Source organism: Bactrocera dorsalis, chromosome 3 (genome assembly GCF_023373825.1).
Source record: "Bactrocera dorsalis isolate Fly_Bdor chromosome 3, ASM2337382v1, whole genome shotgun sequence".
In the NCBI taxonomy this organism is placed as follows: domain Eukaryota; kingdom Metazoa; phylum Arthropoda; class Insecta; order Diptera; family Tephritidae; genus Bactrocera; species Bactrocera dorsalis.
Window position 1 is genome coordinate 10,907,038 of NC_064305.1, and position 22,829 is coordinate 10,929,866.

General features: G+C 27.7%; 4 protein-coding genes across 6 annotated transcripts in view; 1 reads left to right on the forward strand and 3 right to left on the reverse strand.

Annotated features, from left to right (window-relative positions):
• Positions 1-217: 217 nt before the first annotated feature.
• On the reverse strand, positions 218-7,379 carry LOC125777101 (probable serine/threonine-protein kinase DDB_G0282963). The gene is made up of 3 exons (XM_049451017.1): positions 6,734-7,379; positions 2,777-2,950; positions 218-619 (listed from the first exon to the last, which is right to left on the reverse strand). The coding sequence occupies exons 1-2, from the start codon at positions 7,377-7,379 to the stop codon at positions 2,946-2,948; spliced, it is 651 nt and encodes a 216-aa protein (XP_049306974.1). The 3' UTR covers positions 218-619; positions 2,777-2,945.
• Positions 7,380-7,484: 105 nt separating this feature from the next.
• On the reverse strand, positions 7,485-13,725 carry LOC105226655 (poly(A) polymerase type 3). 2 transcript variants are annotated; one of them, XM_049451016.1, is made up of 8 exons: positions 13,091-13,725; positions 12,107-12,340; positions 11,217-12,022; positions 10,948-11,144; positions 10,227-10,441; positions 9,805-10,162; positions 9,500-9,727; positions 7,485-7,760 (listed from the first exon to the last, which is right to left on the reverse strand). In XM_049451016.1, exons 3-8 carry the CDS (start codon positions 12,004-12,006, stop codon positions 7,485-7,487), a joined length of 2,064 nt encoding a protein of 687 aa, XP_049306973.1. In that variant the 5' UTR covers positions 12,007-12,022; positions 12,107-12,340; positions 13,091-13,725. The 2 variants fall into 2 exon arrangements, with proteins under 2 accessions (XP_049306973.1, XP_011203949.2); XM_011205647.4 differs by having other exon boundaries at positions 13,079-13,725.
• A 489-nt stretch (positions 13,726-14,214) lies between these two features.
• Positions 14,215-17,329, forward strand: LOC105226656 (ubiquitin-associated domain-containing protein 1). 2 transcript variants are annotated; one of them, XM_011205648.3, is made up of 7 exons: positions 14,215-14,360; positions 14,467-15,040; positions 15,279-15,786; positions 15,851-16,056; positions 16,123-16,252; positions 16,316-16,619; positions 16,680-17,329. In XM_011205648.3, the coding sequence occupies exons 2-7, from the start codon at positions 14,655-14,657 to the stop codon at positions 16,826-16,828; spliced, it is 1,683 nt and encodes a 560-aa protein (XP_011203950.2). In that variant the 5' UTR covers positions 14,215-14,360; positions 14,467-14,654; the 3' UTR covers positions 16,829-17,329. The 2 variants fall into 2 exon arrangements, with proteins under 2 accessions (XP_011203950.2, XP_011203951.2); XM_011205649.2 differs by lacking the exons at positions 14,215-14,360; positions 14,467-15,040 and adding an exon at positions 15,049-15,175.
• A 2,996-nt stretch (positions 17,330-20,325) lies between these two features.
• LOC105226658 (centrosomin) overlaps positions 20,326-22,829 on the reverse strand; it is a 57,182-nt gene continuing 54,678 nt past the window's right edge. Inside the window, exon 12 of the mRNA XM_049450657.1 lies at positions 20,326-21,597. Within this exon, the coding sequence (XP_049306614.1) occupies positions 21,562-21,597 (36 nt within the window). The 3' untranslated portion in view covers positions 20,326-21,561. The remainder of the gene's footprint in view (positions 21,598-22,829) is intronic.

Genomic DNA, 22,829 nt, shown 5'->3' on the forward strand with positions numbered 1-22,829 from the left:
ATTTTAATTGTTGTTGCGGTCTTGTAGAGTATTTATGTAAGTAAATACGTATGTATGTATGTAACCATAGTCAAGTTGTGTTGTATGTGTGGTCAGAGTATACGGTCGTTCGTGAGATAAAGCCTAACATAAAAATTCAGTTGTTTTTGTTGTCAAACGGTGCAACACAGCGCTTGCATCTTTCTTACGCTTTCTGTATGCGTTGCGAAATCGCTGCAAAAAAAAGAGTTAAATAACAATTATTGCGAATTGTTATCCATGTAGAGTGGCTTAAGAGTAGTAGTAGTAGTAGAAGGTTCTATCTAGGAGAAGGATTGAAATGTTGTTTAGCATAATGTTTGGCCAAATATAGACACATTTGTATGTATGACGTTGGGAAGGACATTCAGCCAATTAAAGCAGCATTGGTGGCCCGTTGTATGTATGTATATGGACCCTTATGTGCCGCATGTAACGCTCTTTTAGTGTCGTGTCTGAAATCCAAATCTCTTGGCCAAATCTTCGGAGTTTGCGCCAATGTAAGCATCCTCTCCGTTATAAATCAGCATATTTATGCATGTATGTGTAATTTTAAAACGATGAACTTGCACGCTATGCCAATTGTTGCAATTAAATGTTACTGTGGAGGCAAAAAATAAAAAAAATATATATTAATTAATATTTTTAAAAAATTTAATATTTTTCGAAGTAAATATTTTTCTTTTTTAAATTTTATATATGTGACCTGGTCTACGGAAAGGGGGCTTAGGTGTCAAAAAATCATTTTTTTTTTAACAGCTGTTTCCCAGAAAACTAGTTTTCGCACGTTAGCTCCCTTTTCGTAGACCAGGTCACATATAGTATTTTTTGGAAAATTTAAATATTTTTTCATAAATTTTATATTTAATAATCTTCGGAAAATTTGTAATATTTCTTCTAAAAATTTTAATATTTTTTTATAAATTTTATATTTAGTATTTTTCAAAAGCTTCAAAAATGTTAATATTTTCAAAATTTTTAACATTTATTTTAATTTTAATATTTTTCTAAAAATTTTATATCTTACATTTTTATAAAATTTGTAATAGTTTTTCTAAAAATTTTATATCTTACATTTTTATAAAATTTGTAATAGTTTTTCTAAAAATATATAAAATATATTCTCCGGAAAGTTTTCATATTTTTCTATAAACTTTATATTTAGTGTTTTTCGGAAAATTTTAATATTTTTTGCTCAATTTTAATATTTTTCTGAAAATGTAATTATTTTTTTTTAATTTTTAACATTTTTCCAGAAATATTAATATTTTTCTATAAGCTTTAACATTTTTAAAAAATTTTAATATTTAATATTTTTGGGAAAATTTTAAATTTTTCTAAAAAATTTTAGTTTTTCTCTAGAAATTGTTGTCTTTTTCTATAAGTTTTAATAATATTCTATAAATTTTTATATTAATTTGAATAAATTGTAAAAATTATATGAGTAACTTTTCTAAAATTTCAATATTTTTCATAACTTTTTACTATTTAAAAATTTATTTTACGTTTATTTGAATATTTTTCTAAAAATTGTAATAATAAGTTTCAAAATTTTTTAATAAAATTTAATATTTCTCCAAATATATTTATATATTTTTTGAAATTTTTCCAAAAAATTTAAATTATTTATAAAAAAAATATTATATTGCTCCAAAAATTTAACTTAATAATTTTCTAAAAATTTTAGTATTTTTTGATTGCTTGTTTACCTAAAAATTTTAATATTTTACTAAAAGTTTCAATATTGTTATTAAAAATTTTCTTAAATTTTTAATATTTTCTAATATTTCAATATTTTTATAAAAATTTTAATATTTACAGATTATTTATAAAATTATTCCAAAATTTTTCCAATTTTAATATGTTTTAATTATTTAAAAAAGTTTTATATAATTTTTTTTTTAATTTCAATATTTTTTTTTAAATTTTGAAGTTTTACCAAAAATTTTAATAATTAATATTTTTTAAATATTTTCTAAATTATTTTTAATATTTTTCTAAAAATTTCAATATTTTTATAAAAATTTTAATTTTCTCTAAAAATTGTACTAATTAATATTTTTCAATTTTAATATTTATAGAATAATTTTTTATATCCATTCATATAAAATCATTTTAAACTTTTTTTTTAATTTTAATAACTTTTTGATTATTTTTCCAAAAATTTTATTTAATAATTTTCAACAAATTTTACTATTTTTTAATTAATTTATTGCTTATGTAAAATTTTCCGAAAAATTTCAATTTTTTAAAACAATTTTTTTTGTAGCAATTGTTCTTTTTTCAATAAAAATTTATTTTTAATATTATATTTTTAGATTACTTTGAATATTTTTCTAAAAATTTCAATGTTTTTATAAAAGTTTTAATTTTCTCTAAAAATTGTAGATTTAATATTTTTTCTAATCATTTTAATATTTTTCTGCAAATTTTAATAATTTTTGATTATTTTTCCAAAAAATTGTATTAATTAATTTTTAAAAAATTTTTAAAATTTTTCTATCAAATTTTAACGTTCATCTAAAATTTTTTATATTTTTTTTTAATAATTTACATATTTTTTTTAAATTTTCAATATTTTTCTAAAAATTTTTCAAAAACTTTAATATTTTTCTAAAATTTTTCCAAAAATTTTAATATTTTTTTGAAATATGTTATTTATAGATTAATTTTAATGTTTCCCAAAATTTTTTAATATTTTAATATTTTTTAATATTTTAAATAATTTTCAGTATATTTTTCTAAAAATTTTACTTACAAATGAGTTGTGGAGTTAAGCCATAGGCCGTATATAATTGTATACACGCAAATATTTGTGGTTAGGTGAACCACATCGACTCGCTGCTTTAAGTATCCTTACAAGCTAGGCTATATATATTTAGATATATGCATGTGTTTATATATGATTCCTTATAATAAAAAGATTTTTATGCTGCAAAAGAGTCAAAAAAGAGAAAAAAACAAAAAAATGTAAATATTTTAGTTTTTTGTTTGCATTTTAATCATTTACAAAAATAATATTTATATTGATATTATAAAATATAGAACCGTTATGAACAACAGTTCAGCTTTTACTTACTACTTTTACCACCTTATATGCATATAAATTACTTAGCTTACCCCAACAGTGGATAGTTGATCACGTCACTTTTCAGTGATACGATTTCTAATAGAATTATAGAAGAAAATTATAGCAAGTAGACGGAAATACCAACAGATCACCATAATAAGAGAGAAGTAGCTTAGAGCAACCTGCCTGTGATGTTGAGCTGGAAAAACAAGGTTTCACCTACAAATACCTAAGCTTACCTGAGCCGTTGGCAAGTAAACTGACAATAGGGACATACTATAAATACCGCTAAAACTCTTTAGAAACTTTAGGGTTTACGCAGAGTGGACGCTCAAAGCCGATCCGAGCGTACCCTTATGCTTATAATTCTGCTTCTTATTGCATAAAAAACTTTTGACCAACAAACAATCTCAAACTATATGAAAAACTGGACTTTCGTTTATTAAAAACTTTCATTTTGAAAGTTCAAAAGTCACATTTTAAGCTTTTTTTGTAATCATTGGTGATCCCACTCAGTTCCTAGCGGATTCGTTGAATTTTGAATTTTCATTTTAACACAGGAAAATCGCAGCTTGAAAGCTGAAAGCTTATAAAAAACAGCAAATTTATGAAAGTTCACATAAAACTTCAAGTATATGAAAGCTCTTACTTTCGAAAAAGCACTCAAGTTATGATTTAGGAAAGCTCTCGAAATTCGAAAAGGCACTCAGGTCATAAAGCTTAAACAGCAAAGCTTACATATATTTTATAGCGTTTTTTTTAATAGCTTGGAATTTATGAAAGGTTTGACTTACGTATGCTTTCGAAAATGAATTGAAATAGATTTAATAATTTTATATAAAAATTTTTCGAAAATATCTTAAAAGTTTTTAATGATTTGTATTTGAAGCAGTTAAGTCTCAAAACACTAAATTCATAACAATTTAGGCAACACAAGGTCTTTTAAGAAAGCTTTCACTGACCAAGCTATTTAAACCGATGAAAGCCCCAACTTTTGAAACAGTTTACTTAAAAACACCAAATCGTTAACAGACGAAAAATTTCGAAACCTAACTACTAAAATTTTAACTTTCATGCAAAACAGGTTGAAAATTTCTGAGCAATTCGAACGATCTTACACAGTTGGTAGTTGTTTTTTGAGGATTAGTGACGAGTTGATAGTCCATGACCAGATAAAAATCCAGGTCCGTTCCGGTTACTTTGACCCGAATGTCGGGGAAACGGTTGGTATCAGTAAATAGCAGTAGTGAGACTTGACTTTGAAGAGTTGTAAGAGGTCTATAAGAAACAAACCAAGCTTCTGCCAAACTAAACTTTATACTTTCGAGAAGGAGTTCTACAACTGTGGAAGGACAAATCTTTACCATACTTAAAAGTTAGGAAGTTATTGGTTACATTGAACAACTTCAGAGTGAGGAGCACCTTTTTTATAATATTAAATCTTGTTTTTTTCGAACAACAGTTCACTTCCCCTTAAATATACGCTATAAATCCTTGCTAAACACAACACTCTTCTGCTCAAAAGCTTAAATATTTATGTATGCTATCTTTGATGGCAAGTATAAAAGCTATGATTTCTTTCTATATACAATATATGTATGTATATATATCAATACTTTTTTATTTTTTTAAGCGATAGTGAAAATTTAATTCGAAAAATGCAAGAAAAATAATATTTTACTGATTTTAAATATTTTTAATGTTATTAGTAGAATCTTTTTATTATTTTTTAACTATTAGACATTCTTAAATTAAGCAATAATTTTTTGGTTGAGAGATATATCGAATTTAGAAAAAATGTGTCTCCGAACAGATATCTTCATATGAATGGATACGTGACACCATTTTTCGAAATTTGAAAGCTGATACAGCAAACAGTTTCGGGGATATAAACGTATTTGTAAGACCGATCGACTTGAAGCATTCACACGACCTTCATAGTTACTTTTGTCAGATAATATTCGAATAAATAAGTGTTTTGATAATAATTTAAATTTTCAAGCTACGTTGAAGAGTGAAATTTTTCATAAAAAAAATACTTATTTTCGGAAGCCGCAATTATTTAAAAAAATCAAAAATTTCACTAGTCCTTCGATCATTGCCTGTATCCACCTATTCATTACCTGCAGTCATCTGTAGTAAAATTAAATTGGGTTTTTGGATTTGAGAAAATTTCAAACAGAAAAATTCGATTATTTCGGCTTTTAACTGTATATAACCTCTTAAGGAGGTATTCTGGTCTAGAAATTTGAAAAAATCTATTTTTGCATATTTTCAATATTTACACCTTAAAATATGCCCTTAAATGAATTTTTAAAAATTCGAATTATTTTCGAAGAGACAGCAGATTTTGTGAAGCGAAATGCTCAAAAACGCGTTTTTCTCGTAAAAATTTGTTTTTGAAATGGTTGACATGATATTTACCTTTGAAATTTAATACAAATCTTTGTTATACGTCTGATCGGATTTTAGAAAAAAAAAATATTTTGAGTATTTTTACAAAATTCGAAATACCAAAAAAGGAGTAAAATAATTGTTTTTTTTTTTCAAGTTCACGCCATTTGATGATTTTTTTTTTTGGCAAAGAATCAATTTTTTTGTTTTGACTACACGGGTTGGAATCATATCAACCTGGAAGCGCCGCTTTTTTTTTTTAGTTTTGCAGCCCCCACTCCACCTACCTGCAATTCAACAATTTTCTATTATTATTTTTAACTTTTTTTGAATTTTTTTATTTTTTTTTTAATTTTTTTTTTTTTTTTAGTAAAAATCAAGTAAAAAGTGGATAGAAAAATATTTTTCTTTTTTTATCTTAGTTGGAAAAATGTCTAACATTTAAACGTCCAGACCAGAATACCCACCCAAAAATTAGTTTATATTCTGTAAATGTTCATTATTTTTATGTAAAAATAAAAAAAAAATATTTCTTCGAAACGCATTTTTCCTGACTTGCAACTGGACAACCCTCAATATATAATTAGTATTAATAGAAAGGATTATTTTGAAATTTTTCGATTGATAAAAATTTGTGTTAAATTTTTAATTAATTTTAATAAAATTTATTTTGAAGTAACTTGCTATGGTTATTTGTAAGTTAAACCTTTCAAACCTTCAACTGTTTGGTCTTAATCATGCTAATTTTCGCCTTGCCATCAAAGAAGTCAACAGTTAAAATAAATCAATAAAAATAAGATTTTGTTTTGCTTTTTCACTTTTCTTTCTTTTTTTTGTACTTTTGTAATTTTTTTATTTGCTTTTTATTTTTATTATTTTGTAAAAAATCGTCATTGTATAATTTTTTGTTTAAAAAAATATATCTCTTTTTTTTTCTTTTTTAATTTTTTTGTTTTTTTTTTCTTTTTTTTGTAGTTTCTTTGTTTTTATTTTATTTTTCTATGCTTCACTGAGAAATATTTTTTTTCTGTAAAAATTGTACGTGTAAAATCGCAATAAAAGTAATATGTAAATCAAAGTAAATAGATAAAATACAGCTATATATATGAATATGTATATAATATATAAATAGGTACAGTTAGAGGAGAAATAGGAGCATAAGAGGTAAAAATCGGTATCCAGTCTTAATACTTTCGCTCTGCTGGACGCTAAAAGTCAATAATAAATAGTATTGCTGTGTTAAAAACTTACAATTAATAGTTGTTGTTGTTGTTGTTGTAGTGTTATCGCTCATCATAAACAGATCGTCGCTGTCATCGGCGTCCGCTGTTGTGTTGCATGAATTATTGTAACTAAAACTGTTGTTGTCGTTGCTATTGGGAATGCTGGCTGTAACTGTTGCGGCGGTGCTGCCAACAACAGCATTTGAAGCAACTGCCGAAGCAGCGCCGGCATTATAACTACTATTCCTATTGTTGTTGTCGCAATTTGTATAATTTGTATATTGATGCTGATTGTTGTTGGCATTTACAGTTGTCGATTTTGAGGTGGAAAAGGTTAGCGGCTTCTCACCACCAATCACACCACCACCGCCACTACCACCCAATACACCCGGCATACCAGCCGAAGACATATGATGTTGCAAACGTCGACTATTGTTGTTCCTTTGGTAGATGGACGAGGCCGTGGGCAAGCCCTGCTTAAAGGCCATTGCTGCGGTGTTGCTGGTGTGTCCCGGTATGGAGGTAGCACGCTGACTAAATATGCTATTTGAATTGGCAACGGCTGCGGCATTATTGTTTTTGCGAAATTTCTGTGAATGCGAAACGATGGATGAGTGTGTGTGATGGAGTGTGGCGTGTGTGTTGTGTATGGTGTTATGAAGTGAATGCGACATGTAATGAGTTTGTGTTTGTTGTGGTTGTTGTTGTTGATGTGGTGGCGGCGGCGGCGGTTGCGGCAGCGACGGCGGTATCGGATTCGGTGCTGTGGTGAGCGTCGGTCACGAGCAGGCCACTTCCGCGCTAGCAGCAGCAGTTGCAGCTGTTGGTGTTGTTGTTGTACTGTTGCTGCTATTACTATTTGTGTTTTGATTGTTGACACTATTGCCACCGCCATTGCCATTGCTGTTGCGTGGCGAATTCGAACCGGAGCCCGAGCCAGAACCACCGTTATTGGTGCTCTTTGCGTCGGGTGTGAAGTTCGGTGCGCTTGTCGGCTGTGTGGTCGGCGTTAAGCCGCCGGCATCACTTGACGCATTTGAGTTCTCCTCCGTTTGCTATAAATGAAGCGAAATTGCTTATTTTTAATGAATTTGCTAAAGTGAGGTTAAAAGGCAAGATTTTGGAATTTTTAGCGTTAGGAGTGTTTTTTTTATTCAAAAAAAAAGCATATACATATGTACATATATAAAAAATGGTACAAAATAGAATAAATAAAAATAATTACAATTTTATGAAAAAAAAAATAATAATTTTTTTGAAAAACATAAAAATTTTATTAAAAAGTAAAAAAAAAAAATTATACAAAAATTAATTTAAAAAAATAAAAAAAAATTAATTTAAAAAAATAAAAAAAAATTAATTTAAAAAAATAAAAAAAAATTAATTTAAAAAAATAAAAAAAAATTAATTTAAAAAAATAAATAATTTTTTATAAAAAATTTTGTTTGTCATTAATTTGGAAATTTTTTAGTATTTTTTTAATTTATAAAAATTTATAGTTTATTGGCTAAAAATCACATAATGTTGAAAGTTCTTTAAATATTTAAATTGTGAGACTTTTTATTAAGCATATATGTATGTACATATGTATAATGAAAAATAAAAAAAAAAATTAAAAAAATTAAAAAAAAAAATAATTTTTGTATAATTTGTTTTTTAAATTTAGAAAAATAATTTTATAAAAAAAAAACAAATAATAAAATAACTTTTAAAATAAGTAAAAAAATAATAATTTTATAAAAAAATAATTTTATAAAAAATACCAATTTTATAAAAAAATTATTTTATAATAAAAAATAATTTTATAAAAAAAAATAATTTTATAAAAAAAAATAATTTTATAAGAAAAAATAATTTTATAAAAAATAATTTTATAAAAAAAAAAACTAAAAGAGTAATTTCTATAAGAACAATACAAGAATTAACTTTTATAAAAACAAATAAAAAAATTTCTATAAAAAAATCTATAAAGTAAAATAAAAAAAATTTATAAAAAAAATATAAAAAAAGTATTTAAAAAAATTGTTTAATTATAAAAAAAAAAATTAAAAAATTATAATAAAATAAATAAATGTTTACAAAAAAAAGAAAAATTTTAATAAAAACAATAAAAAAATTTAATAAACAAATACGTTTTTACAAGAAAAAAATTAATTTAAAAAAATATAATAATTAAAAACAATATAAATTACTTAGACTCGATTTTTTTAGTCTTTAATTTTGAAAAACTGATATTTTTTAATTTTTAAAATATCAATTTTATTATTATTTTGGTAGATTGAATTAAAAAAAATTAAAAACAAACTACAAACGACAATATTTAAATTTTTAGACATTTTTATATAGCAAATATTAAAAAAAAAATAATAATTGTATAAAAAAAAGAAAAAATAAATATTTTTTTAATAGTACATTAAATTAAAAAAAAATATGAAAAAATTACTATTTAAAAAAGTATTTATACAAAAGGAATTAAAAAAATGTATATTATTCAAAAATTAATAAATATCAAAAAAAAAATTAAATTAATTAAAAAAAAATATATAAGAAAAATATTTTTTTATAAAAAAAATAATAAAAACTACTTTTTACAAATTTCAAAAAAATATAATGTATGAAAATTTTACAAAAACTATAAAACATTACAAATTTAATACTAATTCTTTCTAATATTTTACTGAATCTAGTACTCTTTTATGATACTAAACCGAATAACTACGCTCATTATCATAATATTTCAATTAAAAATATTTTCTTCTAGTTTAAAATTTAGCACTAATAATTATATACTCACCGATTCACTTAAGCGCGGCTTTTTAGCGCTACCCCCCTCTTTCTGTGTAGACAATTCGGTCGACAAACGTTTGCGATTCGCTAAAATTGCATTATTAAAATTATTATGCTGTTCCATGGATTTGCGTTCACGCTTCAAAAAATCCGTATCCAAATACTGCGAGAGCGATTTACGCTTCACATGGCGCGCCTCAATATGCATGCCATCTTTCAGCATTTTTATGTTTACCTACAAAAGGTAAAGAGTAGAAAAAAATAAATACATAAAAAATATATAAAGATTATTACAAAAACCATGCTACTCACGCCATGTTGTATGACATGTTCGGTAAAGTTTTGTATACTCTCTGTAAGGTCGACATTCAAATTCTCGGTGCGTTCAAATTCCAAACCGATGAACCACATCGAACAGAATGGTGCTTGACAAACTGTTGGATTGCCACCCGGCTGTGTTTTGTCTTCCTCATTGCCATTGTTGGTTTGTGTGGTGGCAGCGGTTTTCTTATAGTCGAAACATGTTGGATTTACATGTGCCAATGAAATGTGTTGATTACGCTCTAAATTACCAACTAATAGACGAATCTTCGATTCGACTAAGCCACACCACTCCAGTTGATCATCGCCTGTCTGAGATGTGACTAAAAGCACTATAAAGTGGCGATATCTATAAACAAAAGCAAAATGTTAATAAATATTTACACATATGCATTTTACTTGCGAATATATACTTGTAAAAGAAACTTGGCGCCTCAAAGAGACGATCCCACGCAGCACGTCCAAGCATTATTTCATCCGTGGTAATCATGCCGCGGTTAAATTCATTAAGTATAACTTTCTTTGTAGATTCCGATACATTGAATGTGGAATTCTGTTGTGGATATGCCGGCGTTATGATGGGCATTAGATGGTAGCGATCCGAAGCGTTTACACGTGGATCCCAAACCTAAGAAGTATAAATAAAGTATAAAAATTAAAAAATATTTCAAAAAAATTAAAAACAAACAGATATCCCAAAATAATTAAAAAAAATGTAAATAAAAATATTTCAAAAAATTTAAAAAAAAATATTTTAAAAAATTAAAAAAAAAAAAATATTTCAAAAAATTAAAAAAAAAAAATATTTCAAAAAATTAAAAAAAAAAAATATTTCAAAAAAATTAAAAAAAAGTTTCAAAAAATTAAAAAAAAAATGTTTCAAAAAATTAAAAAAAAATATTTCAAAAATTTAAAAAAAAATTAAAAAAAACATATTTCAAAAATTAAAAAAAAAACAGTTTTCAAAAATTAAAAAAAAATTAAAAAAAAAATTAAAAAAAAAAATTCAAAAAAATATTTCAAAAAATTTAAAAAAAAATATTTTAAAAAATTAAAAGAATATAAACAAAATGAATGAATGACAAAAAAAATATCAAATAAAAACTAAAGAATAACGCTTCAGCTGCTACTTACCGGAAACCGTAAATTGACATTGTCAGGGTGCTTGAGTAGCACAGGATTTGGCCACTTCCAACGGGAGAAGACCAAAAAGAATTTATGCACCAGCGTTGAGGCTGTAGCATTTGGATAAAGCTGGCAGGTGCGCGCCACCAACATAGCCCACGTCACACCACCAAAGTAACCCAGAGAATTTGAGTAAATGCCATGTTCTATATTTGTAAATAAACATTTTTTTTAGCATATACAAACACTATGTAAAAAAAAATCCAATTCATACTCACTTTTCGCCCACAACTTGATGGAACGTAACGCCAAACGGAAATTCTCTATATTTGGCACGAGCGCTAGAATTTCATCCGTCACTCGACAACCGTTCAAACTGCGCACCGAACGTGGATCTAAATTTTTCAGCAAATTATCATCGCGTAAATCAAAATCATCCGGTATCTCCTTGAGTGAGAGACGCGCAAATAACAAATCAATTTCAATGCCATCAAAATTCATTTTTATAACCGGCACAAAAGCCTCTTCCACCGAACGACACTCCGTCACTTCGGATTGCTTCTTTAACAAGTCAAAGAATGAAGTAAAATAATCCGTGCGTTCGATATTGCGCGGCGCCACACAAAGCGCATCAATATCGGCTCCCTTATGATGTACACCCAGGCGATATGAACCGAAAGTGTAAATTTTGCCACCTAATTTTTCGGCAGCGGCCTCGGGCATATTCTTGGACATTGACACATCTTTAACCCATTGTTTGACCAACGTATTGAGTTTGGCTAAAATCTCCATACGATGATTAAGCTCATCTTGAGTTTCGAACACTTTAAACGGTTCTAAAGCTTTACGTAGTTCTTCGGTCTTCTGTAAATCTTCACTACGTGGCTCTGCCAAGCTGATGGCAGATGTCATACCCAGCTGCTTAACTTGCTGCTGTTGCTGTTGTTGCTGATGATGTGGCGAACCATTTCTGCCATTTCCGTTGCTGGAATTGTAACCGCCATAACTGGGCGATCCAGTGGATGAATTGCTCACACCGTTCTGTGAACGTGTATCGGAGTTCCACATTTTGGAACTGTATAAACTGTAAGAAAAATATATGAATTTAATTTCGAAGGTCGAAAAAATTATTTAATCATATTTAATGAAAAAAGAACTTTCCACTTACCTGATATTAGTTAATACGACTTATTTAAATGTTTGCTTTTTAATGACCTATTTTTGTTTAGGTCGTTGTTTGTTATTTAATTTTATATTGTATTCTGGTTTAAATGGCAGTTAATTTTTCTTTTTGTGGTGCTTATTTTACCAAATTTGTTTAAATACAAGCTATCGTTAGATTATGAGCAGTTTATGTACTTTGACGAAATGATACGAGTATTAATCATAGGCGTCGAGGGTGCTGCAAGAAGAGAAAATACTAAAATATTATATGAAGATTATTTATCTAAATTAAGATAAAAACAAGAAAAAATGCTAACTTCGGCTGCACGAAATAATACCCTTTACAGATAAATGTTTTCTCAAACGAACACGATTTAAATAGTTAAGTTCATTGTTAAATTTGTTGTGGATTTTTGTAAACTAATTAAAGCAGTGAAAAGATAATTCTGCCGCTACAACAACATCATTTACATACCATTGAGTGAATATGAATGTTCAAATGAAAACACTTTGTGTCTTCAACAAAATCAATAACAATAATATGCTATAATGCCAAACATTAACTTTTATCTTTTAATCTAATTGTATTCCAGTATCAGGAGAACTCCATAAAATATGGCCAGGATGCGCGACAAATACATAATAAGACATAATTCTCAGAATCAGTTAAGAGGCTTTGTGACGCAGAACACAAGCAGAAAAGAGTCGTACCATTGAAAACAAAGCATAGAAAGCATTATAGTACCAACAAAAAAAAACACAAACGAAAGGTTTTGAGATAATTGCCACGAGCACAAATAAACTACAAAGTGCTATAATGTACATAAAAAAACACACATATTAAGCAACGCCAAAAGCGCTTATTCATTTTTATTGGGAGAAGTGTGGAGCAGAGCAAAAAAAAAAAAGGTGTTTTGGTCAAGTTTTGCGTCGACTCACATTTCTTGTGTATGCTTGGAGCATAGCACAATATTACCTGCTTACTTACCGCATATGCAAACGTATGTACGCATGAATACCTATGTATCCCTTTTTCGTGCTTAGCAAGTTATTTTCACTGCTGCCGCGTCCTAACTGTGCGTAATTCTTTCCAAGTTCTTATCTTGTAATAAATGCCAATGCTATCAATACTCCTTACGCGTACATAAATATATATGACTGCTTGACTATTATTTGGATTATTTATTTATTTAAATGTATTTACAACTATTTATTTTGCAAATTTCCATTATAATATTTGTATCAATTTTATTTATTCTGCTGTTGCTCAAATGCCGTTGTCTTGGGTGATGGCGATTCTTCCCTTTGTCGTCGTCTGCTACTCTTTTCTCTCTGCTTTTTATGCGTTCTTATTTTTCTTTCTTCCGATTATTTTATCCATTCATTGCACGCACACATGTAACTATTTGACTTTGCACGCAAAACTTTCAACGAATTGTATATAACTTCCCGAAATCCTCAAACACTCACAATCACTTTAATAAGACACTTTTTCTTTAAATTATATCAATTCTAATATTTGCAATTAGAAATATCATCGATTTTCCAGCAATATTTCCAAAAAAAATTTCAATCACCACAGCACAAACAACGCTCACTCGCGCAGAAAAGTCGTAAAAACTAATCGAATTTTTTTATCGGCAAATATGTCGTTGCGGCAACACAGAGTTGCATTTGAAATTTAATAAAATTAAATAAATCAATAATTGAAGGATTTGTCAAGACATAATTATTGTTACACTTATTAGCAAATATGAACTATTTGATGGTAATTCTCTTATAATAACGGCAATGCTAAATAAAAGAGCTCCAAACACAAATCGTGTACTAAGCTATGGAAATTGAACTTTCAAATGCAAAAATTGAAGTGGAACAAATATACAAGAGCAATCGATTCTTTGTAGCAATATTGTTTCTCTTATTATTAATTGGTCGACTTGTGACATTTTAGTAATTTTGTTTTGACTTTTACAGAAAGACAATATCGGCTTATATACAAAAAAGATCTAAAATAACTACCGGTTATGTTAACTGATTGCTAACTGTTTTAAGTATCGTTAATTCTATTTTACCGCCGGTAAATTTATGTTGCTCAAAAGCACAGCTCTCTTGCTTGATAAGAGAAAACTGACGATAGCAAAACAAAAGTGAAAAAGTTGATTATTTAGGCAGTAAAATAAAATTTTTTGTAATTTTAGTATAATGACAAAAACAATAACAAAATTGTATAAACAATAAAGTAAAAATGCGCAAATTAAGTAAGCAATTTAATATTTGTAAATTTCGCTTATTTATATCAAAATCCGAGCGTTGTATGCTTAAGTACTACTTTGTATTTATTAATAATTCACGTTTTTTCTTCAGCTATGCCAGTTAACAAAGGTAGTATTTGTGACTATAAAGTCGAAAAAGGTCGCAGTTTACTGCAATGCCTATGCAACAAAGTCCAATATGTCCATGATGCTCGTGCCAACTAAAATACTTTCAACTGAACTGGACGCAAATTGTACAACTTTAACATTACAACGTTCAGTAAAAATTATTATTTATTAATGATCCCTTGGATGCGTGCCAGGTGGGCGGCACGCAATAAACGAACCGCCGGTGAGGATAAAACCAATGCTGCACAGGCGACTTGCAGTCGAACAACCGAGGGTTTACGTGCCACAAGTGCCAATTCAAATACAACAGCAGGTGCTACAACAAGTGTAGCATGCGAACAACATATAAAGCATAGTGTCTCACCAGCGCGTCATACGGCGCCACCACAACGACGTAACCGTAGTGTGGTGCCAACTTCACCAGCACGGAGCCTAAATCAACAGCAAGGAACGCGTGTCGGGCAAACTACGATGCAGTCGCTGTCACAGTCACAACAGCTGCAACTGCAACATGCAACTCCTACACTTACGCCGCAGCCACGTCGTGTGTCAAAAATGTGAGTAAGCTTAGCAAAATAAAAAATAAAATACAATTTTCTTAGTTTCTAAATTCGCTGTCAAAACTTTTACAAACGAGTCCGAGGAAAAGCTGCTCAGCGCAATATGCAGAAACTGCGAAACTTATTTTCTAAGTATGACTAACGGTTATTACATGATAGACAGTGTGCTAAAGAAGACTTAACTTATTTAAAACTTAACTTTATTTACAATTTTGAATTTTTCTATTTTTCACAGAAGAGGCTCCCGTCGTTCATCAGGCATTTCGAGCTCAGACTCGGCTACGCACGGCTCCAGCGACAACATCGAACGTGATGTGACCAAACAAAACATCCGAGTGCGTGTCATTTGCCCCAGCGCACGTGTGCTAATTTTCCAAACAGACATAAACAAACGCATTGCCGAGCTGAAAAATGAGGTAATGCTCGAATTGTCTGATGATGCAAGCGCCTTACCGCTATTTGCGACTGACGTGCGGCAACTGGGACCACGTTATCGCATAATGCGCGCTGAATACCAAGGCGCCGAATTGAACGAAACCATGACGCTGGCGCAATTGAAAATTGAAGACAATGCAATGTTGTTGCTGGTGCCGCGACGGCAACATCTGCAACAAATGACTGCAGTGACGCGTGATTTGCAAGCGCCGCGTGAACTGGAAATCAATACGGCTACGCGTAATGTAATGCCGCATACCGTGGACATGCCGATGGTGGACATCAATGAGATATTTCAGCAATCCAATGTGAGTGTAGCTGCCGCATTTCCGTTTACTGTATTGAATTTGTATTTTTGTTGTTGGTTTGCAGCTGCAATTCGACGTGCGTAAAGTGCTCATCTCACTGGCGCAAGCTTCTGCGGCCATTATAGGCGCGGGCCCATATGCCACACGGCTGATAGCGATGCTTAAGCAAAAGCTAATCAATAAACGTAACTATCAGAATGATACACTGCAGTGCCTTGTCGATATGGGTTTTAAAAAGGAGAAGGCCGAGTATGCGCTTAAGGTTACGCAGTAAGTGCTTTGTTAAAATCACAGTTAGTTGCAATATTTTTACGAAATATTGCTCTCTTTTTACAGAGGTGTCTACTCAACTGCGCTGGAGTGGCTGATACAACATCAGAGCGAAGAGAGTTCGATAGAGGAAGCTGCTATGGGTCTGCAAAAGAGCCAATCGGTGCTCTCACCCTCGGGCATACTCACAAATGATGTAAATTTACAAAAATTCTTTTATAATTTATCAGTTTTTATCATATATTTCAATTAATTACAGAGCATTGTTGAAAACACCGAAGCTTTACTAGAAATAGTGCGCATCTATAGTCACCGTGATATGCCACCGGCGCCGGAAACTATAAACTCACTGGTAGAGATGGGTTTCGAAGAGACTGAAGTACTGAAAGCTTTAAAAAAGACTTGCAATAATAAAGCAGCAGCATGTGAGTGGCTTTGTGGCAATCGTACAGGCAGTTTGATTGAGCTGCGCGAAGGCTTATCGCAAGATTCACCCATACTTAAAGCCATACTCGAAATGCCGCAAGTACAGATGAACTTAAGTAATCCCAAAATACTAATAGGTGAGTGTTCAATGTTTTTGGCGCTATAAATATTAGATACAAGTAAATTCTCTTACTTAGCCTTTCTGTCCATACTCGAAAATGAGAATTCGATACGCGTTTGGGGTGGCGACAATGACACCACCTCCGTTATTACACATATCCTGCAGAAATATCACGAAGAGAAGCATGTTTTAGGCATCAATCAATTCTATAGTAATCGTCATTAGCATATACTAACAATAACGGTGCGCCAATTAGCTAACACTTACTGCGCGGTTGCGCATGCGCACAACACACGCAATGTTAAGACAAATTGTATGCGTTTTGTAAGCATTCTTGCTTATATTTTGCTTCGTACTGACAAAAGGCAAAATGAATTTGCGTTTAGCTTAGTGAAATATCGTATTTTTAAAACTAAATTACTTATAGTAAAAAATATCAAATACCAAAGAATAGCAAGCTGTTGTTGTAATAGTCGAAGTAGTTACCGCATATGAGAACATTTTGTAATAGCTAACAGAAAATAAAAAAATAAATATAAATATGTACGCAACGCACAGCCTCTTATATATATGTATATGTACATGTGTGAATATTTGGCGTAAACGAAAAATTAAATATATAATTGAAAAGCAACAAAAAAGTGAAATGAAAAGTGCAATTTTAGCGCTTATTAATTTTGATAAAAAAGAAAAAATAAAAATTATAAGTTTGCATTTGCCTGCACACACAGGGTTGCAAATAATGCAATAGAAATTAAATGAAATTTTAATTATTATTTTTATTTTTTTTTACTATTTTTTAATATTTTTTTTAATTTCTTTTAATTACATTTTATTTTTTTTTTTAATGTTTTTTTTTTTATTTTTTATTTATTTGAATATTTATTATTGTTTTTTTTTTTCATTTTTTAATACTTAAAATTTTAATGAAAAATAATTTAAAAATTTTCTGTACCAAAAATTAATTTGAAATATTTTTTTAATTTTTTAAATTTTTTTTTTTAATTTTTTTACTTTTTTTATTTTTTTTTTAATTTTTATTTTTTTTTTAATTTTTTAATTTATTTTTTATTTTTTTAATCATTTTTATTTTTTTTAATTTTTTTTTTATTTTTAAATTTTTTTTATTTACATTTTTATTTTTTTTTTAATTTTTTATTTTATTTTTATTTTCTTTTAATTTTGTATTTTTGTTTTAATGCTTTATTTTTTATTTTTTTTTTGTAATTTTGTTCAATTTTAGTGCTTAAAATTTGAGTTAAAAGTAATTTTAAAATTTTCTGTACCAAAAATTTATTTGAAATATTTTTAAATTTTTTTTTACTTTTTATTTTATTTTTTTTTTTTAGTTCTTTATTTATTTTAATATTTTTATTATTTTTTTTTAATTTTGTATTTTTTAATGTTATTTTTTTATTTTTTCGTTTTATTTTGTAATACCGAAAATTTTAAAGGAAAATAATTTTCAAATTTCTTATACCAAAAATCGGTTAAAAAAATTAAAAACAAAATTTGAATCCAAAATACTGATTTGAAAAAATTTATTACCAAAAATCGGATTAAATATTAAGAGTTCAGTTTTCAATCCTAAATACTAGATTGAGAAAAGGGGAATTCGAATTTTATAATTTTTTGTGTTTAAAAAATGAAAATTTAGTTTGTAAATGAAAAAATTTTGAAGTAAAAAATTCGAAACCTTGCACATACACACACATAAAAACGCATTTTAAAGTTTGCATTAGTTTAATAGTCCGTTATTTTACCTTTCACCAGCCGCCAAATTTAAGTAGTACCTTAAGCGGTATTACATAATGACTAATTAGTAAAAATGTGGCATTTTAAACGAATAGCTGTAAAAAATAAAATTATTTTTGGAATACGAATCATATCTACACAATTGTGCAACAGTCTCAAAAAAAAAAAACAAATAAATTAAAAAAAAAAAAATAAAAAAAATAAAAAAAAATAAAAAAAATAATTTAAAAAAAAATCATAATTAAATACAAAACGAAAAAAAAATAACAAAAACAAAAAAAAATAACAAAATGTTGAACAGCTAGAGCTTAGCACAATCGAATTAGGCGTTTAGTGGTACATATAGGAACAAGCGCTTATATTTTAGTTAGCTTACGATGTGAAGAAGAAAACTAAAAAAATAACGAAATCGTTTTTAAGCACTAAGTCTGCACGCGCATGCCAATTATTTTCCAAAATTTTGCAAATCTTTGCATAACGCATTGGTACGTCCAATTTTAACAGCGTAAAAACTAACGAAAGCAATTACATAATGCACCATTTTTGTATATTCACGCAAAAAAGTTTTGTACATTCACGCAAAAAACAAAAAAAAAACTAAAACTATTTTGAAAAACAAAAAACAGTTGCTTTAGCACATTAGTCCATATAAAATGTTTACAATTTTAAATTTTTAAACATGAAACTTACACCGCATTGGCTTTGCGTACACGTCTAAACACATCATGGAATCTAGAAATATCAATAAACTATTTTTATTTCAAACAATTAAGTGCTTGTGTTTTATTGGGGCGCCTAAAAGTATGCAATGTCGGATGGACGGCAGGCAATCGGTTTTACATAGAGGCCGGATATACAAAAAAATGACTATAAACTGCTGTTAAACTCTTTTTTATCAATATTTTATGCTGCTGCTACAACAATAACAACAAATTATGACATAAAGAGTGTTTAAAGTTATGTCTAGCGCATCACTAGTTATTTATGAAGCATTTCTTATAGCATAAAAGGTATAAAAAAATATGACTGTTGTATCTTATAGTAGTCCGATCTGAACAATATGTTTGGAGATAGTTGCATAGCCTTTAGCAATTGTCTATACCAAATTTCATGAGGGTATCTTGTCAAATAAAAAAGTTTTTCATACAAAGACTTGATTTTGATCGTTCGGTTTGTATGGCAGCTACATGCTATAGTAGTCTGATCAGAACAATATCTTCAGAGATTATAGCGTTGCTTTACACAATATTTTATGCCAAATTTCGGCACGATATTTGTCGAATGAAGAAGTTTTTCATACAAGGACTAAATTTTGAGCTATCACTTTGTATGACAGCTATATGCTATAGTGGTCCGATCGGAACAATTTCTTTGGAGATTATACCATAGTCTTGGTCAATATTCCATGCTAAATTTCATGAGGGTATCTTGTCAAATAAAAAAGTTTTTCATACAAAGACTTGATTTTGATCGTGCGGTTTGTATGGCAGCTATATCCTATAGTGGTCCGATCTGAACAATATCATCACAATTTGTAGCATTTATTTAATAATAATTTATACCGAATTTCATAGCGATATCTTACCAAAAATATAAAAGGTTTCTATACAAGGACTAGTTTTTTATCGATCAGTTTGTATGGCAGCAGTATGCTATAAGGGTTCGATAAAGGTCGGTGTGGACAAATAAGCAGCTTCTTGTGCAGAAAATCACGTTTGCGGAATTTTAGACTTATATCTCAAATACTGATAAACTTGAACGCGTATTTACAGACAGACTAACAGAACGACGTGACCAAATCGATTTAGCTCGTCACGCTAATCATTAATACATACATACATATGTATGTACATATACTATACGTATAAACGACATATTATCTATTGCAGTGTCTACGACGTTTCCTTCCTGGCTGTTACTCACTTCAAACTTAATGGAGCCTTCACTTTATAAAAATGATATAAAACATTTTTTTAAAATTCGTTTTTTTATTTTTCGTTAAATAATTACATTTTATGAATATAAAAACACGAGTTATTTACATACATACATTTGTTACAAATTGTGTATACATTCTCTTTAATAAATAACTACATCATTTAAATCTATAAAAACGTTTGTTGTTGTTTATATATTATATTCAAATGTATTAATGTTGCGCTGAGTTTGTGTTTTATTGCTTACGGGTTTTTATGTGTAACATTCAAAACCAAATCGTTTTTTATACTACTTTAAGTGGGTTTATAATTATTTTTGTTAACAGTTGTTTAATGATTTTTTTAAGAAATTATTACTAAAACTATTTTAAATTGCCTCTAATAGCTAATAACAATTTACAAACATTATTTATTTACATTAATATTTTTAACATTTACATTTTTCGAACCTTTTGTATTAAAAAATTTGTATTTTTTAATATTATTAATTTTATTTATATTTTTTTTTATTAAAATTATTTTTTAATCACTTTTTTTAAATTATTTTTTAGTAATATTTTTTTCATTAAAATTATTATTATTATAAACATTGGGTTTTTGTAATAAATTATTTTGTTTTTAGTGAATTATTATTTTTTAATTTTTTTACAATTTTTTTATTTAATTTTTTTTTTTTTATTAAGTTGATAAATATAATTTGTGTCGTTTAAGAGCTGTATACAAATGTAGTTTTTAGTAGCAACTCTTTTGTGTCAGACTGTTAGGTTCAAAAAGCAGGCAAAAACTGCATAAAATTTATAAAAAAAAAACTGAAAATAATAAAATAATATTTCTTAACGTCTAAAAAATTGAAATTAATTTAATAATATAAAATTAAATAAATTGTGAAATTAAAATAATAAAACTGAAAAATAAAAAAATTAATCATTTATAAAAGCATATTAAAAAATATTAGGTAATAATTGAAAAATTTAAAAAATATGAATAATTAAATAATATTTTTTTTTTAAATAAATACAAATTAATATATAATTAAAAATATTGAACTAATAAAATTAAAAAAAAATAAAATAAAAAACAATTAATTATTTATAAAAGCATCTAAAAGAATATCATTTAATAATTAAAAACAGAAATAAATAAATATTAATTAATAACAAAAGAGTTTTTAAAAATAAATAAAAATTGATATATAATAAAAAAAATTGCATAATTTTTTGGCTGTAGCGCTCTTCCATGCCGTTTATCGTTTCAAAGCCAGAATGTTTAGACGAAGTCCTCAATATCCTCTGCGATAACTAACTAAAAGAAATAATTAAAAAAGAAATAAAATAATACTAAGCGGCAGAAGCATATGAGAAAACAGATTTTCGATTTTAATTTTGAAGATATTTTTTAATTTTTTTAATTATGTACTTTTAATTATTTTTCTTGCATTTTTTTATAATTTTTTAGTTAAGTGTAGATTTTAGCTGGTATTTTGATTACGAATTGCACAAGCAGTAACCAATCAATATTTATACATTTATATGCAGTAAAAAAATTAACTGAAAATTATGCATTACTATTTTTTCAGATGATAGATGTATGCAGATGATATGCAAATTAAAAAATATATTAATTATAATAAAATTGTCATTTTTATAACAATAAATATTTAGTTAGCATATAAATATTTGTGCATTTTCTCTTCTATAATTTTAAAGCATGCAAACATATTCGCCTAAGCAGCTTATGCATACTACATATGTGTCCATCAACATATATCCAGCAACATTGTTGATAAGCACATATGTGAAGGTTTGCATTTGCTTTTATTCCAATTGGAAATAAGAAAAAGAGTGTGTACATCGCTTCCTTGAAATTCAAAATGGCGGATTTACTCATATGTATTATGATGCGATCTGTTTAATGCACTTTGTAAATTTTGATGGTTTATTAGACTAAATTTAAGAAAAAGAAAAAACTATATACATCACGGATTACGCGGAATTCAAAATGGCGGATTACTCATATTATGCGGCGCATTTAGTGCACTTGGTAAATAATATATATTATTTAATATTCATATTTTTATTCGCTATATTTCAAAACGAATTCTTTTGAACTAAAGTTGTCGTTGTTTTTCTAAACAAAAATTTATAAAAAAAAAATTTCACCGTTAATTTTTTTTCGTTTCGGATATTTTCTATTATTTTTTGATGGTTTTTTATTTTTTAAAAAATTATTATTTTTTATTTAAGTGCTGTATTTGCATACTTTTAATGTAATGTTATTTGTTACCTGCAGAGCTGTTAATGAAGTTAAGGAACATGTTTTTAACAGGTTTATACATAAATTACTGCAAAAGAGATCGTGAGGGACTTGTTAATGTTGTTATCTCACATTCTTTTGATGCTGGCATAAAACAACTAACTAAGTAGAAAACGAAATGTTTATTAAAACGATAGAAAAGTAAATTTTGCGGAAAAAAATAATGGAGAAAAAAAATTACAATATAAAGAACATAATAATAATAATCGTAAAAACAAATA

Excerpts from the sequence above, each read along its gene's own strand:
- LOC125777101 (XM_049451017.1), bottom strand. The coding sequence starts at position 7,379 with ATGTCGCATTCACTTCATAACACCATACACAACACACACGCCACACTC.
- LOC105226655 (XM_049451016.1), bottom strand. The coding sequence starts at position 12,006 with ATGTGGAACTCCGATACACGTTCACAGAACGGTGTGAGCAATTCATCC. Across the intron at positions 10,442-10,947 it reads ATGTCAATTTACGGTTTCCG|GTTTGGGATCCACGTGTAAA; the intron begins GTAAGTAGCAGC and ends TATACTTCTTAG. Across the intron at positions 7,761-9,499 it reads AGCCGCGCTTAAGTGAATCG|CAAACGGAGGAGAACTCAAA; the intron begins GTGAGTATATAA and ends CTTCATTTATAG.
- LOC105226656 (XM_011205648.3), top strand. The coding sequence starts at position 14,655 with ATGATCCCTTGGATGCGTGCCAGGTGGGCGGCACGCAATAAACGAACC. Across the intron at positions 16,057-16,122 it reads TATGCGCTTAAGGTTACGCA|AGGTGTCTACTCAACTGCGC; the intron begins GTAAGTGCTTTG and ends CTCTTTTTACAG. Across the intron at positions 16,620-16,679 it reads TAATCCCAAAATACTAATAG|CCTTTCTGTCCATACTCGAA; the intron begins GTGAGTGTTCAA and ends TCTCTTACTTAG.